This window comes from Globicephala melas, chromosome 10 (genome assembly GCF_963455315.2).
Source record: "Globicephala melas chromosome 10, mGloMel1.2, whole genome shotgun sequence".
Taxonomy (NCBI): Eukaryota; Metazoa; Chordata; class Mammalia; order Artiodactyla; family Delphinidae; genus Globicephala; species Globicephala melas.
The window spans coordinates 46,161,311-46,183,249 of record NC_083323.1 but is presented as its reverse complement, the minus strand read 5'-3'; the positions used below and the strand labels follow the sequence as shown (position 1 = coordinate 46,183,249).

At 39.2% G+C, this 21,939-nt stretch overlaps 1 protein-coding gene across 2 annotated transcripts in view; it reads right to left on the bottom strand.

Moving 5' to 3' along the window:
* The window catches only part of PTPRB (protein tyrosine phosphatase receptor type B), a 117,922-nt gene that overhangs the window by 57,710 nt on the left and 38,273 nt on the right, over positions 1-21,939 (bottom strand). For both annotated transcript variants that reach the window (XM_030866282.2, XM_030866283.2), the window contains 7 exons: positions 19,681-19,956; positions 18,521-18,778; positions 16,644-16,907; positions 14,282-14,551; positions 13,012-13,272; positions 4,319-4,585; positions 114-377 (listed from right to left, as the gene is read on the bottom strand). In XM_030866282.2, the coding sequence (XP_030722142.1) occupies positions 114-377; positions 4,319-4,585; positions 13,012-13,272; positions 14,282-14,551; positions 16,644-16,907; positions 18,521-18,778; positions 19,681-19,956 (1,860 nt within the window). The remainder of the gene's footprint in view (positions 1-113; positions 378-4,318; positions 4,586-13,011; positions 13,273-14,281; positions 14,552-16,643; positions 16,908-18,520; positions 18,779-19,680; positions 19,957-21,939) is intronic.

Genomic DNA, 21,939 nt, shown 5'->3' with positions numbered 1-21,939 from the left:
TGTGATCTCAACGGTCTTTAATCCCCTCATTACAGAATTGCTGCAGATCTGTGATGCCCTGAACCACATAGCCGGCTGGCTCTCATAGAGCCTGAACCTCCTGAGATCCTCACCTGTCCGCTCTTGGCCGAAGGAGTGATTTTCATACTTGCCACTCCTCGTCGTTATGGTCACATTGTAGAGGCGACCCGGGGTGAGGGAGCTGAAGGAACATTCGCTGACAGACTTGGCAATCACGAGGGACTGAACCACCCTGCCATCGTGGGAGAGTGTCACCACGTAGTTATCCACGTCTCCAGGAGCAGGCAGCCAGGATATACTGAGGTAGTCATTGCGACCAGAGTTGTTCACCCTTACTCCACTCACACTGGAAGGGACTGGGATTTGACAGGGGGAGAAAATTTAAAAAGAAAGGCACAGTCAAAAGTCTGAGTCATCTATTGCGGTGGGCAAAAACAGTGTGGACTCAGGAGATCTGATTACCTATGAGGTCAAGGAAGGGTGACGATTTCACTGTAGCTTCTGGAAGCTGAGAGTTCTTACATCATAAGATTAACCAAGATAAAAATCCAAGGAAGTCTTTTGGATGCCTCTTAAATACAAGGATGCTGTTACTGCATTTTTATGGTGTGGTTGTTTGTAAAGTATTTTAAGTGGAGGTTTTTTTATGTGAACGTGTCAGGAAGTCCCCTATGTAGGAAAGGGAACAGACATTAACTATCTAAATGAAAGAGCTTGAACCAAACCCATCAATAAAGAAAGGTTTTTGAGGGGAAAGGTGAAGAGTGCAATAGCTTTTCTAAAAGTCTTAGACATTGGGATAGCTTCGACCTTCTTGTGATTAATTTATTTATTCCTGGGGAGTCTAATCATTTACACAGGGGAAGGGGTTGTATTTCCCTTCGCAAAGCATTTCCTGCCCTCTAGTGGTGAGAAATAAACCTAAACGCCTATCCTGGAAGCAATAAGTCTGGAGACCGGACTTGAGGGCAGAAAGACATGCTGTGGCAATAATGGCCTTTCTAATGTCCACCATAATTATGTGCTTCTCTCAGTTGGGGTTTTAGCGTCACAAGCATTTACTAAGAACCAACTATTTTCCAAGTATACAAAAATGGAAAAGATGTGGATGACTGTAAAGAGTTCCCTGCCTAGAAGTACAGTCTGCAAATTAAGAATCATGGTATTGAATAATAGTTGTTCCATGTATTAGAAATAAATGCATGACAAATAGTACTGTCAGTAGTGAATATAAGAATAAAATATATAGTATATATGAACTGCGCTACTGTTTTCATCATTGGTTGACTGACTTCAGCTATATATTTTCATATAATTGTCAATATCCCTACATCACATATAATGGACGGGATTCGGCTAGATGACCTCTGAGAATCCTTCTCATCTAATATGCTCTGACTTTGCGGTTTAATCCCCAAAGTCTTCTGTGCATTTACAAGCACTTATCCATCACCAAAATTATAAACAGCACTCTACTAAATAATTCTGCTAATGCTGTTCCACGCATATGGACATTTCCCAGATATAACATTGAACTTTTAGCCATTCTATTTATGTATTGATGCCTTCCGTCCTTTTTTTTTCCCTGTCCTTATTTCGTCCATCTAACCATCTGTATATCCCTTGGTTGTTCTCAGAATAACTATGCTTGTTTTTCAAAACTGCTGGGAATATTTGCAACTATTAACATTTTACTAGAAAAGATATAATTATTAAAAGTTTCACCAAAAATATAAATTCATGTTTACAAAAAAGATATAATATTTATTTTTTTCTTTAGAATGAGCATTTTCTCAGGTTAGAATTAGATTTGTTAAGCACATCTGATATCTTCAATTTTAAATATTTTGCCACCTTATCTAAGCTGGGAGGGTTTATATATATGTTTCAACTCTGTGGAAATATAAGTGAATTATTTCAACCTTGACTAATACTTCAGTAATTTGAGTAGATGGTAATGATTATCTAGGTTTTAGCCATTGAATTTTTTTACAATCTACCATGTACAGAATTTACTAATTGAGGCACCTTTCAAAATCTCTAGTTATTGTGCTTCTATAGTAATATCCCGTTTTTCTCTTTTCTCATGATAATGTCTGCACTCAATGTGTTTGAATAAAATAACTGATGTTTATATTTATTCATATCTTGTCCTCTCCTTAAGACTTTATTATCATTCTTCAAAGAATTTCTTGTCTCGTTTTTGCATACTTCTGTTATATAATGGTCAAATATTGATACCTCTGTTGTCATTAAAATATAGGTATAAAAATAATTACAAGTCCCACTTATCAAGTGATCTCAGATATCAAACTATTTTAGTATAGCACCATACGCTGCAGAGTCCTTGTGGTATTTTAAGTTGGGAATTAACCTGTGTGGCGGCATCTGACTACTTGCTCACAAAACCATTTCCTTTTCCTCTTGGACACACAGCTAGACTGTATTTCCCAGCCGCCCCTGCAGTTAGGTGTAGTCATACAACTGTGTTCCCGTTAATGGAATGTGGGTGGAAGTGATGTGTTTACTTCCAGCTTTAGTAGTCTTCCGCCTCCCCATAACCTCCATTCTCTGAAGAAATGGAGAGACCTCTGAGAACCTAGAGGAAGGAAGAACCACAGATGGTAGGAGCCTGGGTCCCTTAATTACTGCTTAGAGAAGAACCAACCAATAGAGTTGTCCCGTCAGGAACACCCACATTGTACAGTTGTATAAGCAGGAAATAAGCCAGCCTAATCTGACTAATACAACTGCAAGTCACTGGGAAATGGATGCAAGATCCTTTTCAACTCCTCTCCACAACTTGTTATTTCTCCTTCCCCACTCTGACACCCGGTGTTGGGGTGACTTACTGGGGATGGAAGAGAAAATGAAGCCTTAGATAGATAAGTGAATGGCAGAGCTAGCACCAGAATCTAGGCCTCTTGATTCCCCAACTAAGCTTTTCAGTCCCTCACCCCCAATTATGCTACATTGATGGATGGTGCCAAGAACCATTAAAAGAGAAGAAGGAAGGTATCAGGAAGAACACAGGCAACAGTATCAGTTGCCACAGAATGACAGAAATGGGCAGACATCAGTGAATTTCTACCTAGACTATAAAATATCTTTTCAATGACTTAGTTGCTCTTTTGGGAGAATTAATGAAGTTAATGGTCCTTGGGTTCATTAAGCAGGTGAGATTCATGATTTTGGAAAAGGATATATCTATGGATACCTGACGCTGATACTCAGAATCTGAGCATTGGAAATATAGAGGGAGGAGACTGACATCCAACTTAACATAATCATATGAAATTAAACGGGCAAAGTCACTGACCTGAATTCACTAATAATTATTAAAGCTTCTATTGGATTTATTTAATTGTATATCTTTCTAAGAAACTGGAACATACATTTTATATTGTTTGTTTATGTTCTTTCTTTGTGTTGTGTAGAAAATTGTATTCCCTTCTCTGGTGCTGCACCTCTGCCTGACACATATGACCACATGACATTTGATTACTTAGCTCTCTGCCCTATTTGACTATGAGCTCTTTAAGGTCAAGCAACATTGTTTAGGTGGCGTACAGTATTAAGCACGTTTAATGTTGCTTGTGAAAATATATGGGATTGGGTAATTTTATTAGCTTAACTTTTTTTGTTTGTTTGTTTTTGTTTTGTGGTACGTGGGTCTCTCACTGTTGTGGCCTCTCCCGTTGCAGAGCACAGGCTCCGGACGCGCAGGCTCAGCGGCCATGGCTCACGGGCCCAGCTGCTCCACGGCATGTGGGATCTTCCCGGCCCAGGGCACGAACCCGTGTCCCCTGCATCGGCAGGCAGACTCTCAACCACTGAGCCACCAGGGAAGCCCTATTAGCTTAACTTTTGACCATGAAAGTTGGAGATCATTTTTTTTTCTGTCTTGAAACCAAGAATATGAAAGAGAATGGAAGATACTTTTTTAAAAAAGTTCATGACTTGTTTACCTTAATCGGACATAAATATTTCAAAGAAAATCAGCTAGATGAAGGAATAAGCTTAGGTAGCAGATGACTATCATGTCATCGCAAAGGGTTTTCTAGGAGTTCTGACACATGTATTGGAGATTTTAGAAAATTTAGAATTCATTCTCTCCTACTCTCACCCATCATCCAATTTCCATTCCTGGGAGATCAACATGTACTGTCTGGATAGCACTGAAACTTGGCTTTTAGGAAGATCAGAGTTGGGTCTGTCTTTAGGATGTTTTAAAACACCTAGGATATACCCTGGAGGTTCCACGTGCTCAGATCGCCGTAGGTCACACTCTTCTTACCTGTCCTTCCCTCCACCACCACTTGTCGGGAAGAGATTCCTCCGCTTACTGTGGTTACCACCATGGAGTAGAGGCTGCCCGATTTGAGGGAGTGGAAGCTGTATCTGCTGGTCTCACTGGAGACACTTTCATTTTTGATGACCACGTTTTCATGGATCAGTAAGACTTGGTAGAAGTCTATGTCTCCCAATGCTTGGGTCCAGTTAGTGAAGAGACTGCTTGTTGTCCCTTGGTTGGCCACATGCAAACCGGTCACTTGGGCAGGCACTAAAACAGAGTAGACAGGGAAGAAAAAACAGATGATACTTCGTCACCCTAAGGAAGTGTAACAAAAATGAGTAAAAAATGGAGACAGTCTTGAAAATGCTAAAAAAAAAATATATTTTTTGATATAGACACTCAGCTTTATTTCCTGTGAAATATGGAGAACTATTCCCCTACAGAGACTCTACCATTCTGAAAAAGCTGCTTATATGGGAAATCAAAATTATTTCAGATCCAAGGATAAGATGATGCAAGCCTATTACGTAGTCTTGATTTTTAAATTTTAAATAATAAAAGGCTGCTATTTTTTTTATTATATGATATTGCTTATATGTGAATTCTAAAAAAGAATACAAATGAACTTATTTACCAACAGAAACAGACTCACAGACATAGAAAGCAAACTTATGGTTACCAAAGGGGAAGGAGAGGGAGGGATAAATTAGGACTATGGGATTGGCAGATACATAAAATGCTGCTATTTTTGAAGACTGCTTACTTAATGTTATTTTATCTGTCCCTACCCCGTGAGAACTCAAAGCCACATGATCTACTGGAGCTAATGGTTGTTACGGGGTGGTATTGGGAAATCCCTTTAACCTGATGATTAGATTGTAGTCTAGGAGACTGGTAATTCTTTATTGGCACATTCTCAAGAGGACTATTCTTACACATGAAAATGCTACAATGCTATATGTTATAGTATTATATAATAATAATAATGATAATGAAAATGATAACAACTGATTGCCTGTTATGTGCCAGTTATGGACTCTATGCTTTACAGATGTTATATTATTGGTTACTCATTCAAAACTCTATAGAGTTGATTTTTTAAATTCCCTTTACAGAGGAGGAAACCAAGGATCATAATGTAAGTAACTTAGCCTATACAACAGTGCGAACAAATTGTCATTCTGGCGTCCAAAGCCTGATTTGTCTCACCTGTGAGCCTGTACCCTTTACCTAATTAACAACTACTGTGACTTTTAACCTGTCCATTGACAAATCTTTTACACAGATCTTGAAGTTGGCACTTGATCAACATACATCTCTTTTGTGCCTCTTCCCAGAATTATGATAATCAAAGGGAGTGGAACCTTGCACAACGCTTCTCAGAAATCACTGACTTGTGGATTTAGGTACAAACATACTTATTAAAAGACATTACTGTACATGGATCAAAAGATTCAATTCCAATTCTAAATTTCATATGGAAAGCAAAGGAATTAATATGCCAAAACAGTTTTGAGAAAGAAGAATAAAGTTGGAGGACTAACATCATCTGATTTCAAAACTTCTAGAAAGCTACAGTAATGAAGACAGTGTGATACTGGCAAAAAAGTAGACACATAGACTGATGGAACAGACTTGAAGGTCCAGAAATAGACCAAACACATATATAATCGATTGATTTTTTTTTAATAGAGATGCAAGGGCAATTCAGTGGAGAAAGGAGAGTCTTTTCAACAAATAGGACTGGAATTATTAGATATGCATAAGCAAAGAAATAAACTTCCCCCCATATCTCACACATATACAAAAATTAACTCAAAATTGATTATACACCTAAATTTACAACCTAAAACTATGAAACTTCTAGGAGAAAATTTTGGTGACCTTGTGTTAGACAAAGGTTTCTTAGGTATGACACCAAAAGCATGATTCATGAAAGAAAAAACTGGTAAATTGACATCAAAATTAAAAACTTATATTCTGCAAGACATACTAATAAATTAATGAAAAGACAAGCCAGGGGAGGAGATCAAGATGGTGGAGTAAGAGGACAGGGAGCTCACCTCCCTGTCACCAAAAATATATCTACATGTGGAGTAATTATCACTGAAAACTAATTGGAAACTGGCAAAAATACTCCTGTACAACCAAGACTATAAGAAAGATACACACGTAATAGGGTAGGAAGGGAACAGAATTGATTGGGTCAGGACCTGTGCCCCTCAGAGGGGACTCAGAGGACAAGGAGATGACATTGGTGGACACTCAACCTGGGGAGTGAGCAGGTTAAACCAAGTTTGGGCATCTCAGTCCTGGTGTCCTACATGAGGAGACAAGCCCCCTTAGCTGGTTGGAGAACTGCTGGGACAAAGAGAAGAGCTGAGGAAGTCTGGACTCCACTCAAGAGGGGCACAAACATGCTGGCTAACCCCCAAGGCAGAGTAGAGAAAGGTCTGCTCTAGTGGCTGCCGAGTTTCCCATGACCACCTGGGACACGTACCAGCCCAAGCCAAGCGAACATTCCGACCCCACTCACTTCATGCCACAATGTGGCACTGGATCTGGGGCAGCCATGGCTGGGGAAGAAACTTGACTGTGGGACCCAGAGGTGACAGGGAGCAGCTCCACCCCGGGGTGGAGGCTGGGTGGGGCAGCACGTCTATACTTGGTGCTTACTCAAGCAGTGCCTCAGACTACCCAGATTTCTGACGGGGTGGCCACTCCACCACAGCTAACCTCCAGATACACGTAGAGCTCACATGGGTCCCACCTGCCCTGTGGAGCATTTCCGCGACAGGGTGGGGGCAGCGGATGCAGGCAGTAGTGATCAGGTGGGAGAGACAAAGGTGGGACCTTTGTCACAAAGATGTACCAGAGGCTGCATCTGAGTGGAGCCATAGACACCTACACGGGCAGCACATTGGAACTCTGTCTGCACACAGGCCCCACTTGCTTCAGCACTCCCCTCCTCTGGGGTAAAGGTCCCGGTGCTGGGAGAGGGAAAAACACACACTTAAAGTGAACAAAGTCAGCTCGAGCCTGATCCTCAGGGTTTCTGCCCAGCAACTTGGGATCAGACCCCACCCCTGACAGGGCAATGATGGCCACTGAACAGAGAGGAAGTCCCACCTCACACCTGGCACCAGCTCTAGCCCCTCCACCTCCAGCCCAACCTCTACCAAGGTGACAGCTGCCAGCTATCACCCTAAAACAACACCCTGAAGAAAGATGTAACTTGCATTCATGTCAAATCCAGCTCTCTCACCAAAGACACTGGGCGAACACAGCCCGTATAGGGAGGCTCCCACATAAGAACACCCCTTTAAGACCACAATAGGTAACTGTTTCACCTAAATTCATAGAGGCAGAGATAAGCAAAATGAAAAAGCAGAGGAACTACTCTTAAGTGAGAGAGCAAACAAAACCCCCTAAAAAAATAAATAATGAAACAGAAATAAACAATTTACCAGGTAAAGGATTAAAAACATTGGTAATAAAAATGTTAACTGAATTAGGGAAAAGAATTTATCTAAACAGTGAACATTTTAACAAGGAACCAGAAGATATAAAAAAGATCCAATCAGAAATGAATAACTCAATAGCTGAACTAAAATAAACGTACTAGAAGGAATGAAGAGCAGACTAAGTGGTACATAAGTGATCTGGAAGATAGAATAATGTAAATCACCCAATCAGAATAGCAGAAAGAAAAACAAATTTTAAAAATGAAAGCAATTTAAGCGATCTCTGGGATAACATTAAGTGTACCAACATTTGCATTATAGGGATCCCAGAGAAGAGAGAGAGAAGAGGACTGAAAATGTATTTGATGAAATTATGGCTGAAAACTTCCCAAACTTGAAGGAGGAAACAGATATCCAGGTTCAGGAAGTGCAGGGGGTCCCAAACAAGACAAACCCAAGTAGAGCCACACCACATATCGTAATTAAAGTGGCAAAAGCTAAAGAGAGAATTCTAAAGGCAACAAGAGAAAAACAAAGAGTCATATACAGGGGAATCCCCATAAGGCTATCAGCTGATTTCTCTGCAGAAATATTCCAGGCCAGAAGGGAGTGGCATGATATATTCAAGTGCTGAAAGGGAAAAACCTGCAACCTAGGATACTCCACCCAGCAAGATTATCATTTAGAATAGAAGTAGAGATAAAGAACTTCTCAGACAAGTAAAAACTAAGAGTTCATCAATACTAAATCTACCCTAAAAGAAATGTTGAAGGGTCTTCTCTAAATAGAAAAGAAGTAAGAATCTAAATGAAAGGGAAAAATCTCACTAGGAAAGGCAAATATATAATAATGATGGAGGATCAACTACTTAAATAAGATAGTACATACGTTAAAAGACAAAAAATTGTAAAAACAACTATAATAACACTATACAGTTAAGGGATAAGCAGAAGATGTAAAATATGGCATCAAAACCACAAAATGTGGGGGAGGAGAGTAAAAAATGTAGGTCTTTTAGAATGTGTTTGAACTTAAATGACTACCAGTTTAAAACAAGTAGATATAATTGTAGGTCAGCATATGTGAATCCCATGATAACCACAAATCAAAAAGGATAAAATATCTAGGAATAAACTTAACCAAGGAGGTGAAGTATAAACTCTGAAAACTATAAAAACATTGATGAAATAAACTGAAGACGATACAAAGAAATGGAAAGACATTCCATGCTCTTGGATTGGAAGAATTAATATTGTTAAAATGGTCATACTACCCAAAGTAATCTATAGATTTAATCCTTATCAAAATACCCATGTCATTTTTCACAGAACTAGAACAAATAATCTTAAAATTCACATGGAATCACAAAAGACTGTGAATTGTCAAAGCAATCTTGAGAAAAAAGAACAAAGCTGGAACTATCATATGCCCAGACTTCAGATTATACTACAAAGCTACAGTAATCAAAACAGTATGATACTGACACAAAAACAGACACATAGATCAACGGAACAGGATAGAGAGCCTGGAAATAAACCCACACACCTATGGTTATTTAATCTATGGCAAAGGAGGCAAGAATACGCATTGGAGAAAAGACAGTCTTTTCAGCAAGTGGTGCGGGAAAACTGGACAGCTACATGTACAACAATGAGATTAGAACATTTCCTCACACCAGATACAAAAATGAACTCAAAATTGATTAAAGACCCAAATGTAAGACTGGAAATCATAAAGCTCCTCGAACAGAACATAGGCAGAACACTCCTTGACATAAATCGTAGCAATATTGTTTTTGGATTTGTCTCCTAATGCAAAAGAAATAAAAGCAAAAATAAACAAATGAGACCTAATTAAACATAAAAGCTTTTGCACAGCGAGGGAAATCACTGACAAAAAGCCAAACCTATAGAATGGGAAAAGATATTTGCAAACGATATGACTGACAAGGGGTTAATATCCAAAATATATAAACAGCTCGTATAACTCAGTATAAAAAACCAAACAACCCAATCAAAAAATGGGCAGAATACCTGAATTTTTTCCAAAGAAGACATACAGGGGGCTAACAGGCACATGAAAAGATTCTCAACATTGTTAGTTATTAGAGAAATGCAAATCAAAACCACAATGAGCTACCACCTCACAGCTGTCAGAATGGCTATCATCAAAAAGTCTACAGATAACAAATATCGGGAGGATGGGAAGAAAAGTGAACCCTCATGCACTGTTGGTGGGAATGTGAATTGGTGCAGCCACTATGGAAAACAGTATGGAGGTTCCTCAAAAAACTAAAAATAGGGCTTCCCTGGTGGCGCAGTGGTTGAGAGTCTGCCTGCCGATGCAGGGGACACAGGTTCATGCCCCGGTCTGGGAAGATCCCACATGCCGCGGAGCGGCTGGGCCCGTGGGCCATGGCCGCTGAGTCTGCGCATCCGGAGCCTGTGCTCCGCAACGGGAGAGGCCACAACGGTGAGAGGCCTGCATACCGCAAAAAAAAAAAAAAAAAAAACTAAAAATAGAACTCCCATATTACTCCCAGTAATTCCATTACTCCCAGTAATTCCACTCCTGGGTATATATCTGGAAAAAATGAAAACACTAATTTGAAAACATACATGCACCCCAATATTCATAGCAGCACTATTTACAATAGCCAAGATATGGAAGCAGCCCAAGTGCCCATCAACAGACGAATGGATAAAGAAAATGTGGTATAAGGACTTCCCTGGTGGTGCAGTGGTTAAGAATCCACCTGCCAGTGCAGGGGACACAGGTTCGATCCCTGGTCGGGGAAGATCCCGTATGCCACAGAGCAACTAAGCCCGTGCACCACAACTACTGAGCCTGCGCTCTAGAGCCCACGAGCCACAACTACTGAGCCCGTGTGCTACAACTACTGAAGCTCGCACGCGTAGAGCCGTGCTCCACAACAAGAGAAGCCACCACAATGAGAAGCACATGCAGTGCAATGAAGAGTAGCCTCCACTCACTGCAACTACAGAAAGCCCAGGTGCAGCAATGAAGGCCCAAAGCAGCCAAAAATAAATAAGTAAAATAAATAAATTTATTTAAAAAATAAAAGACAATTTACCTTTGAAAATACTGTTAATGAATGCAGTCCAAGTCCATGCCATTGTTAAAAAACAACAAAAAAAAGAAAATGTGGTATATATACACAATGCAATATTACTCAGCCATGTAAAAGAATGAAATTCTGCCATTTGCAGCAATGTGGATGTACCTAGAGAATATTATGCTTAGTGAAATAAGTCAGACGGAGAAAGACAAATACTGTATGATATCACTTATATGTGGAATCTAAAAAATAATACAAATGAGTGTGTGTGCAAAACAGAAACGGACTCACAGATATAGAGGACAAACTAGTGGTTACCAAAGGGATGAGGAAAGGGTAGAGAGGTAACTTAGGGGTATGGGATTAAGAGATACAAACTACTACATATAAAATAGGTAAGCAACAAGGATATATTGTATAACATAGGGAATTATAGCCATTATCTTATAATAACTTTTAATGGAGTATATTCCATAGAAATGCTGAATCACAATGCTGTACACCTGAAACTAATATAATACTGTAAATCAACTATACTTCAATAAAATAAAAAGACAAGTCATAGACTGAGAGAAAACGTTTCAACACACATTTTTGACAAAGGACTTATTCTGGAATAAAGAATTCTCAAAACTCAATGATAAGAAACAAAGAACCCTATTAAAAAATGGGCAAAACATTTGAAAATATAAAAGATAAGTGGATGGTAAATAAGCATATGAAAAAAATGCTTGAAACCATTAGTCATTGAGAAAAGGCAAATTAAAATCACATGAGATACCTCTACACATTTATTAGAATGGCTCAAATTTAAAAAACCAAACAAACTGAAAATACCAAGTGTTGCTGAGAATACGGAGGAACTGGAAATATCATACATTGCTGGTGGGAATGTAAAATTTTACAACCACTTTGGAAAGCAGCTTGGTAGCTTCTTACAAAGTTAAACGTTCACTTACCATATGACACAGCAATATGAGTGGTGGGAATAATGAAAATGATCTTAAGTCTAAAACAATGCCTTGGACTTTCATTGCTGGCACAAACCATGAAAATCCCCCCAATACACGCAACTGCACATGTTGGATAAAACATAAAAATGTAAATGCATGAATGAGTCGTCAAGAATGTAAGGAATTCTCAGAGACCTGTAAGAAAGTGACAGAGAGGTAACTGGATCACTGAAGCAGACTGTCACCATGAGGGCATCTTTCAAACATAAATTTAAGCTTTGATTTTATAGCTTTGCAAGAGCTATGAATAGGACTTTCCCAGGGTGAGGAACCTCATAGGTGACTCTGCAAAATATTGGATCCTGAAACTTTATATTCTAAGCATAAGTGAAATAAATATTTCCTCTCTATTCCCCATATACTGCAGCCTCCTTAATACTAGGTGGAGAAGAAAAAATTTCCACTGAGAATTCATAATGTCAGGACGGCTTCAGTGAGTTTGCAACCCAAATTCATAAAACCCTGGGTGATCAAAAAACCTCAAGTTGACAATTTAGATTGAAATAGGTCTGGGTTGATAGAAATCCTGTGCACCTGAAAGAATCAAGTGAAAAGAAAATTCTTTCTGAAACCCACCTTCAAGAAAGGCCCCAAAGAATTCCCACAGAATAAAATCCCAAGGTATATGAGTTTAGAATAAAACATCACAAACATTTAAGGCAGTAAGCACCATGAGCAAAAGGCAGAGAACTCAGTAAACAACAGCACTGACTCCTGAATATTTCAGATATTATACTGATCAGACAGAATGAAAATAAAAATCATTAATTTGCTTATAGCAATAAAGGAGGAGAATGGAAAGAGCAACAGAAAACTAAACATATTTGGAAGAGAACCAAAGAATATGTTTAACAGTGAAGAACATAACAATTAAATTTTAAAACTCAGTGGGTGGATTTTAAAATAGATTAGATAGAATTAAAGAAAGATAGATTAGATAGAACTAATGAACTAAAACTAAGAGCTGAGGAAATTATCCAGACTATAGCCCAGAGATCAAATACATGGAAAACATGAAAAAAAAATGTATACAATGCCCAGTACAGAACAGCCCTTTAATGAACATTTATAAGTTGAATGTTAGACAATTCAGCAGACAGGATACTTTTAAAGCCTAAAATTTATAAAAAATGTTACCTGTTCTTCCTTTGGTTGAAGATGAATTTTTTAGGTCTCCACTAATACTGCTGACTGTAGCTATGTATTTTCGTCCAGGCACCAGGTCAGTAAAAGTGAATTCTTTGGCATCTTTGGGGAGCAACTTGTGGATGAGTAAAAGGTCTCTGTCGATTAGTGAAATGATGTATTTCTCCCATTCTGCTGCAGGGGTCTGCCACATGACACCCAGTGACGTTTCATTGGCGTGTTTGACACGAAGCTGAAGGACGGCCAGGGGGACTGGGGAAAAAGCAATGGACATTCGGGTCATTGATCAACTTGGATACACTCCAGTATTCTTTAGAGATCTTTTCTCTTCCATCCACAGGAGTGTTCTAGTTGAGCATTTCTCTTCTGAATGCTTCTGAGCATTTAGGGAAAAAAAGCTAATCACAAAAAAACTTTGTTCGTGTAACATAACCAGAAATAAGGACTCAAAAGAATACTCTTGGAAAATACTTTACTGGGTCATTTATTTTTGATCATCGTCCAGCAGATATTAATATCTGGAAAATGAAGAGATAACTGGAAGACACAGAGGGCAAGCTAAAGACGTTTCTTGGTCCATTTCTTTGACGTTCTTCTAAGAACATTGCGTCAGTGTAGTTATTTCCTTATTATCAGGCAAGACTAAAAGAGAACATATTTGAATTTCACTCCAAGTATGCAGCATTCCATGTCACAGGGATTTTCATAGAAATGTTGAGTTTAGTAGGTCAACTCTCTTATTTGAAAGTTGAGGAAATGGACTCAGAGAGGTTGTGACTTGCCCAAGGAATTACAGTATAATGGTGACAGCAAGAATACCAAAACCCATGTCTCAGTAGCCTCCCTCTCCTCTGCCCTAGAATCTGAATATATTCCTCTCCACTTTAACAACTCTTCCTCGGTACCTGAAAATCCCCCATTAGTCAACAGTGGGTCAAGGCAGTGGTTCTCTAACACTGATCACCAGCAAAAGGTTATCAATTATCTACTTTGTGGGGAGGATTCTCTCAGATTGTTTCCTTCCTGTTCTTTTGGTGTTAGAAAGGTCTTTCTTTTCAAAAACAATGAACCTATTAGTGGAAGTGATTTCTAATACTCTAATTTGACAAAATTAAACATTACCAACCTATTTCAGTTTGTCAGTCTATAATGTCTCAAATACAGGGAACCCTGGGATATGACATTGACGGTTACCTGGCTTACTTGGAAGAAGGACCGAATTAAGGTTCCATCAGTCATTAACACCTTGATATTTGCTTACCTGTCCTGCCATGGCAACGCTTAGAATTCTTCAGATTTCCGCTCTCAACAGTGACTTCGACCTCATACTGTCTTCCCGGTATGAGCCCCACATCACGTATGACGTAGTGTGTTTCCTCCTTTCCCACGGTGGTGTTGAGCAGCACCGAAGAATCATTCAAGAGCAGGATACGGTACTGCTCCCAGTCTCCAGCAGGGGGCGACCAGCTCACCACCAGGGACCTTGTAGAACCATTGCTGTTTGCCTCCAGGTCTCCAACTTCCTCTGGAACTAAACAGTGAAATGATGTCAAAAGGAGATACTAAAATCCAAAAGTAAGGATGCTCATTCACTTTTCATGGGCAACAGTAGATAAGAGACCTAATAGCTGCAATTCAAAACATTTATATCGAATGGCCTTGAGGACGCAGGAAGGGGGAAGGGTAAGCTGGGACGAAGTGAGCGAGTGGCATGGACATATATACACTACCAAATGTAAACTAGATAGCTAGTGGGAAGCAGCCGCATAGCACAGGGAGATCAGCTCTGCTTTGTGTCCACCTAGAGGGGTGGGATAGGGAGGGTGGGAGGGAGACTCAAGAGGGAGGAGATATGGGTATATATGTATATGTATAGCTGATTCACTTTGTTATACAGCAGAAACGAACACACCATTGTAAAGCAATTATACCCCAATAAAGATATTGAAAAACAAAACAAAACCCCCATTTCTATCCCCTCCTGATGTTTGTGAATTGCAAATGAGCATTCTGGAGCCATTGGACACTCGAGAAATGCATGTTAAAATCATTTTAGTAATATATCAGTAATGTGATCTTCTGTGACAGTGTTAATAACCTAGTGATACAAACGCTGTGTTTTTCTGATTGCATACCAGCCCTAGAGACAATACTGATGTTGCTTATAATGATGGTGACAGTGATGAATGTGGCATCTTTTAGAAGAGACCCTGGATGTGTGGTCACAAAACATGCCTCTCTTCCAACGGAAAAGATTAATCTTGCAATACAACTCTGATTTTATTATCCTTTGCTCAAAAACATTTAAGGTTTCTCCATTAACTACAGAATAAAACATCAAGTCCTTGGTGTGGTGTTTGTAGCCCTCCCAAATCAGACCCCATATCCTGCCAGTCTTCACTCTGACTACTCCCTGCAGCCCCCCTCCCTCGTTCCCCACTCTTGAATGCTGGCCTCCAGTTTCGCGTTCTGTAGACCTGTAAGTCTCCTGGTCTCTTCCGCCTCGGTGCCTTTGCTTGTGTTATTCCTTCCACCTCAAATGCCCTTCCCTCTTTTCCCTCTCAACTTGCCAAGAGCTTCATATTTTTAAAGTACCAGTTAAAGGCCATTTCCTCCCAGAAGTCTTTACTGATCTTCTGGAAGAGAGTTTGTTTCTCTTTTCTTTCTGACCATATATATGGCTCTTACTTGGGATCTCCAATAGCACAGACAATGGACTCTGGAATAGGACAGCCTGGTTTAAACCCCACCACTTATTGGCTGGATGACTATGGACATGTTATTTGACCTCTTCGAATTATCTATAAACTGGTGATAATATCAGGACCTCTCTTGTGGTTTTGGTGAGAACTGAATGAAATAATGGTGTAAACTGTTTAGTCAGTGCCTGATCCATGGAAATATCAATATCATTACCATTATTAAAATATAATAATATTTTTATTTTGTGTGTGTGTATTTTATTTTGTGTGTGTGTGTATTCTACATTTGTGTGATTAAAATGTAACTTCCTTAAAATTGAGGGTCAGCAAAGTAAATATTTCAGGCTTCTTCGGCCACATATGGTCTCTGCGTCATATTTTTCTTTCTTTTTTAAAAAACTCGTTAAAAATGTAAAAAGCACCCTTAGTTTGGGGCTATACAAAAACAGGTCACAGGCCATATTTGGCTGAAGGGTGCAGTGTGCTGAACTCTGCCGTCTTAGTAACTCTCCAAGCTCATAATACGGTAAATTACAGGAAGAAGGCACTGGATAAATGTTTGGTGACATAAATAAAATAATTTATGGGAAACATGGGTAAGTGCTAACTGGCCTTCATTATAAGAGTCGATCAGAAATGTTTTATTCATTAGTATCAATGCTAATTCATTTATGCTACTTAAGTGGTGTGACATGAAATAGCACAGGGCATCACTCCAAATACATTTGCTTAAATAATCAGACGAATGCAATTAACCCTCGCTTGACTCTGTATAGCGGGGCCTGGCCCACAGACACCCCGAGTCATGTAGACCATACTTCCCAGGATGGGAAAGGGATTTTCCTTCTAACTTATCCTGTTCTAAGGTGGGTCAGAGAGTGATTTGAGCCAACTAAGGAATTTCTGGAGCCTTAGACTCACCTGTTCTGCCCACTGCCATCTTATGAGCAGACAATTCACCAGAGACACAGCTGATGGTGACTTGATAAAGTCGTCCAGGGGCTAAGTCTTTAAATTGAGTTTCAGTAATCTGGGGTGCTAATATTCTGGATTCTTTGATGGTCCCTTGGTGAGACAGTGTAATGTTATAGAAATCCACATTTCCAGAAGGTCTTTGCCACTTGACTTTTAAAGAGGTCAAAGTGCCATCATTTGTCACCTTCAGATTTGAGACTTCCATGGGGGCTAATTAGGAAGAAAGGGAAAGAGACTTTAACTCAGGATATCATACCACTCTTATGGCCAAATTTCGCCCTGTGTCTTAATCTCTACAAGTCACACTCCCTGCTCTGAAGAAAACAACTTCACAAGGTAAAAATAATACTGCAAAACCAAAGAAAGGTTGTCTGGCTAGTGGACAGAGGACAAACATGGCAGTCAGGAGCCTAGATTCTGCCTCAGACTTGGCCATTGGTTGGCTGGGCAACCCTGGGCAGCTCTGTCTATCTTACTAAGCCTAGGGGTCCTTACTGCCTCATGATGGCTTGATCAAAAAAAACTTAAAATGGCCTTTTCCAGTTCTGAAAATCTTTAAGTGGAATCCTCAAAGAATGTCATCTGCCTAATTTCTTCCTGTCTTTATGTATTTAATAATAGCAAGTACATAATAAATAGGTTGGTTGACTGATTGGCCATCATAAATTTTTTTGTGCTGAAAATAGTTTCTTTTTCATATTGAATCATGATAAAGTTAAAGCTTAGGAGTTGTGTCATTATTTCATCAGAGGAAAATGATTACAAAGGAGAGACATTTTGGTGAATATATTTTCTACCTTTTGCTTATGCTATAATTTTGGGCCTCACTAATGGCATAATATAAATTCACAATGTTTCATTAAAATAATGGGCGTGGCACATTGCTTTTGCATATGCCAGTTAGAAGTGCAATTTGCTCTTGATATACATAAATAATTCTTAAAATATATGGTACATTTTTGTTGGGAATATATATATATATATCTTTGAGGTGTGATACGAAAGGTATGTAAATATATAGGTGTCCCCAAATATCTTTCCCACCAACCTATTATTTCAGGAACTCTCCTCCCTAGAGTAATGTCTAAGGCACTACATATTTTAGAGTTTCTCTTAAAATTACATAGCTTCCCAAAGGAGGGGATTTATTAACACATTAGACCCACCAGAAGCATTAGAATGCACTTGAATGTAAGCTCCATGAGGGGAAAGACTTTGTCTCTCTTGGACATTGTTATATCCACAGTGTCTGGTATATAGTTTACACCTAATAAATATCGATTTAATGAACTAATGAATGAATAATATGTATATAAATGATTCATTAAAACTTAGCACAGATTAGTTTTCTGGCTATGTTAGGCTATGAGAACAGGTTCTATGGAATTGGGTCTCAGGAGATGTTTTGTTGGATAGAGGGTTTGGGCAATGGCTGTTTCTTTATACAAAGACCTAAGAGTAGGTCTTTGTATAGCACTGAGAAGAGTAATCCTGGTTCATTGTGAGTGATGTCACAAAGGCAGGGGATGATGCCTGTTTAAGTGAAGGAAGTAGGAATCCTTAACTAAAAAGAGAAGCTAAGATTATATCAGTGATTAACTCTGCTATTTCACAAGGTTGTCAAGGACGAGCCTAAACTTTAGAATGAAAGGGAATCCCTCTTTCTCTAAGTAGAAAAGTGGATACATATTAAGGTCTTCTACAACATATGCATTTCCATTTGTCCTATACTACCATTATCCAAATAATTTAATAAACCTTGTTTATTAAACATTTCCTTGATTTGCGTTTTATTCTTGTTCAGAATAGCTAGGGAAACTTACTTGTCCTGGCTGGTTTCCATCTGTAGTTTTGCAGCCCTGCAGCCTCGGTAACAATGGTGACATTATAGAGGTGACCAGGTATCAGTCCATGAAAAGCATAGGAAGTAGTAGCTTTGTCCACGGCAAAACTATGAACTAGAATTCCTTTATCCATTAGTATCAGCTGGTATCTTTCCACGTTCCCAGAGCCACGTGACCAGGAAATCAGGAGAGAATTCGTTTTCGCTGAAATACCAATATCTTCCACTGGCGATGGCGCTAGTGGGATACAATGCATTTCCAAACTGTCATTCATAATTTCCTTATAGAAGGTATAGACGCATTTCATTTGAAACCACACATCCATTTATGCTTCTCTGTACATCTAACTTGTGTAATAACTAATGAAAATAGCACTCTTGAAGTTTTATTGGAACCTGGATTAATGCTCTTTTCAAAGTCCACAGCCTAAAGCTACATCATAGTTTATCTGTCTCTCCCACTTAATAGGTATCAAGGTAGATTTTGTCAATGAAGTATGATGTGGCATAGCGGTAAAGGGAAAAGAGAAAGGAAAGAACTGTAGACGTTGAAAAATGGAAAGAGAGCAACAGAGCAGGAGAGAAAATGAGGGGAGAGTGAATGATAAGAAAGTAAGTTATGGAAGGAAATGGTAATGTGTCATTGATTTTGGGATGTATGGGTGCAAGAAAAGACTGGTTCCAAACATAGGAATATTCAGGAAACACCATGACTTGATGTTAAGAGAAGAATATACAGGGGAGGGAAAACATTTAAAAAATAATTTTCATTTTGCACAAACTCAGAAAATGAGGCAGAAAATCCTGTTGCCTAACATTTGAGTTAGAAGGGTCATTAGGAAACATCTTCCTCATTTTGGAGAAAGTTCCAGTCCCAGAGAAGTTCCATGACTTGTTCAAAATCACCCAGCAAGCTAGCAGCACAACCCCACCTCCTTGTTTCCAGTCCAGTCTTTCCTCTGTATCAAACAGAATTTATTTGTCTCTCTGTCTATCTATCTATCTACCTACCTACCTATCTATCCACCTATCTATTTATTGTTGATCTTGGGGCATTCTTACTCCCATTTCCTGAATGTAATATAATTTCAAAAGAATCATAGACTACTAAATACGCAACTATCCGTAAACAGGTCTTACCTGTTGATCCATTGGCATAAATTGTAGAGGAACGTTTATCCCCAGAAACAGCTGTGACGGCAATTTTGTATTTACTACCAGCAGTGAGGTTTAAAAATGTATATTCATTCTGTGAAGTTCTTTCTTGAATTTGGGCCCCCTGTGTCTTTTGGTTATCATCAAGTAACTGCACCTCATACCAGGTGACTTTCCCGGAAGAAGGAGCCCACCAGACATGCAAACTGGTGGAAGTACTTTTCTCTTTATTGACTTCCAACCTAGCAGGAGGTAAAGGATCTGCAGAGCAAAAAACAAAAAAAAGAAGGTGGCTTGAAGAATTTTGCAGATACACGCTTACCTTGCTGTAATCCAGATGCATTTTCCTTCAAAACTTTAAGAATCTGCAGCTCATGATACAAATGGGCATTTTATGCCACTCCTAAACTTACTATTTTACTTAAAAAAGAAATCCACCTTGGCTACTAGTCATATAAGCTCCTTTTTTTTCTAATAAACCTTTTTTTTGTTACGACAGCTCTGAGCTTGGAAATCCAAGCAAGGTTATATTTTCTTTGGCTTACAAGTTTTGCACTTTTCAAACATTGACAAACATCCAGGCTCTGCCTGGATAAATACTGAAAATCTCAACAGAAAATACAGATATTAAGAAATAATTTTAAAATGTGTATTTGTACTAAACTTTCCCCTTTTTAGGTTGTGGGGTTTGGGGGGGTTATGTATACAAAACGTTGGGCTGTTTTTAGATATCAGAAAACCATGAAAGATACAGACCTGATTATGAGCCTAGGCGAGGTGTGCTCACCAAAATGAATTCTCCCAACAACTGGGATTCCCTATGTCCCTAGATTTTCTAAACTTGAGTTCTGGGACATTTTGGAGCTGCCAGAGCTCCCAGAGCAGGTGGGTTAGTCCTGTACCTGGCTGTTTACTTAGTTTCAGTTCTCAAAGCCATGGGTCAATTTGAGAAGTCCTGTTTCCCATGTATTGAATCTTCACTGTAGAGCTTGAAATAGGATGAATAGCACGTCTCTAGGTTAGGAGCTAAATCTATAACATTTAGTGAGCAGATGATGCAGTGGGACCATCCGAGAAATGAGGCTCTCCCTACCCTGAATGTTGGGAGTAGAAACGTTGACATTTACATATGAGTAATTTTCAGAAGTCTTATGTGGTTCTTGGTCTAGAAAGTGAGATAAAGATAATGGAGACTAAATTTCAAGAGTCAGGTTAGATGTTTTAGTGACATGGCTATAGAGATCTCAGTTCTTTACCTCCTGGTAAATTATATCTTACTCATGAAAGAAATTGAGGAACTCTAGCATCTACTTAGAACAGTATATGTTTTAAGAAAGTCTTCACTTGTGACTAACATTAGTACAAATAGGAACAAGGTAATCTTATTCTATATTCAGAAGGCATTTATAGCCAGACAGCTCAGTAGACTACGGGTCACCTATAGACTCCATACGTAGGCTAGATAAGGCCAAGCCAAGACAGAAACTTTGAGAGCCCAAAGCACAGGTGAGCTTAGAGGATCAGGTTGTGTGGTTTATATCCTAGAGCACAGGTTCACCTGAAGAGTGTAGGCTCTAGAGTCTGGTGGCCTGGGCTTGAATCTGGGTCTCCCACTTTGTAGCTGGGTAGCAATTCCTTAACCTCCTCGCGCCTCAGCAGTCTCCTCTGTGCAATGCTGATAACAACGCTATCTTTTCAGTAGAATTGTTATGGAGATTAAGTTGAGTATTTTATCTAGAGCACTCAGAACAGCATCTGGCACATAGTGAGTGTTCAATGTTAGCTAGTATTAGTATTAGTATTCCGCCTATAATTGGGATGATCTTGTCATAGAGGCAGGGAGGTGAAGTGGCAGAGAGCATGGGCTTTGGAGTCAGAACTCAATTCAAATTGCAGCTCCCTCATGTATCAGTAACTTGGGGAAGTTACTTAACCTTCTAAGCCTCCATTTCCCCCTCTGTCTGGGGAGTGTAATAATAGTACTTATATTCTTGGATGTTTGGAGGAGTAACAAGATAGAGAGGAGACTTTACATGGTACACAGTGGGCACTCCGTAATATAAACTTATTCTGTCTACATGATCATAAAAAGAAACTTCCTCTGAATCACTGACAAAATGGAGGCAAAAATGGAATACCATTTCTTGGGAAACTAAACTGATAATAGCTTTAATTGCCTTCTTCTTCTTCAAAAAAAAACACTTGGAAAAATCTTATCAGTTTATTCCCATGAACTAACATTCT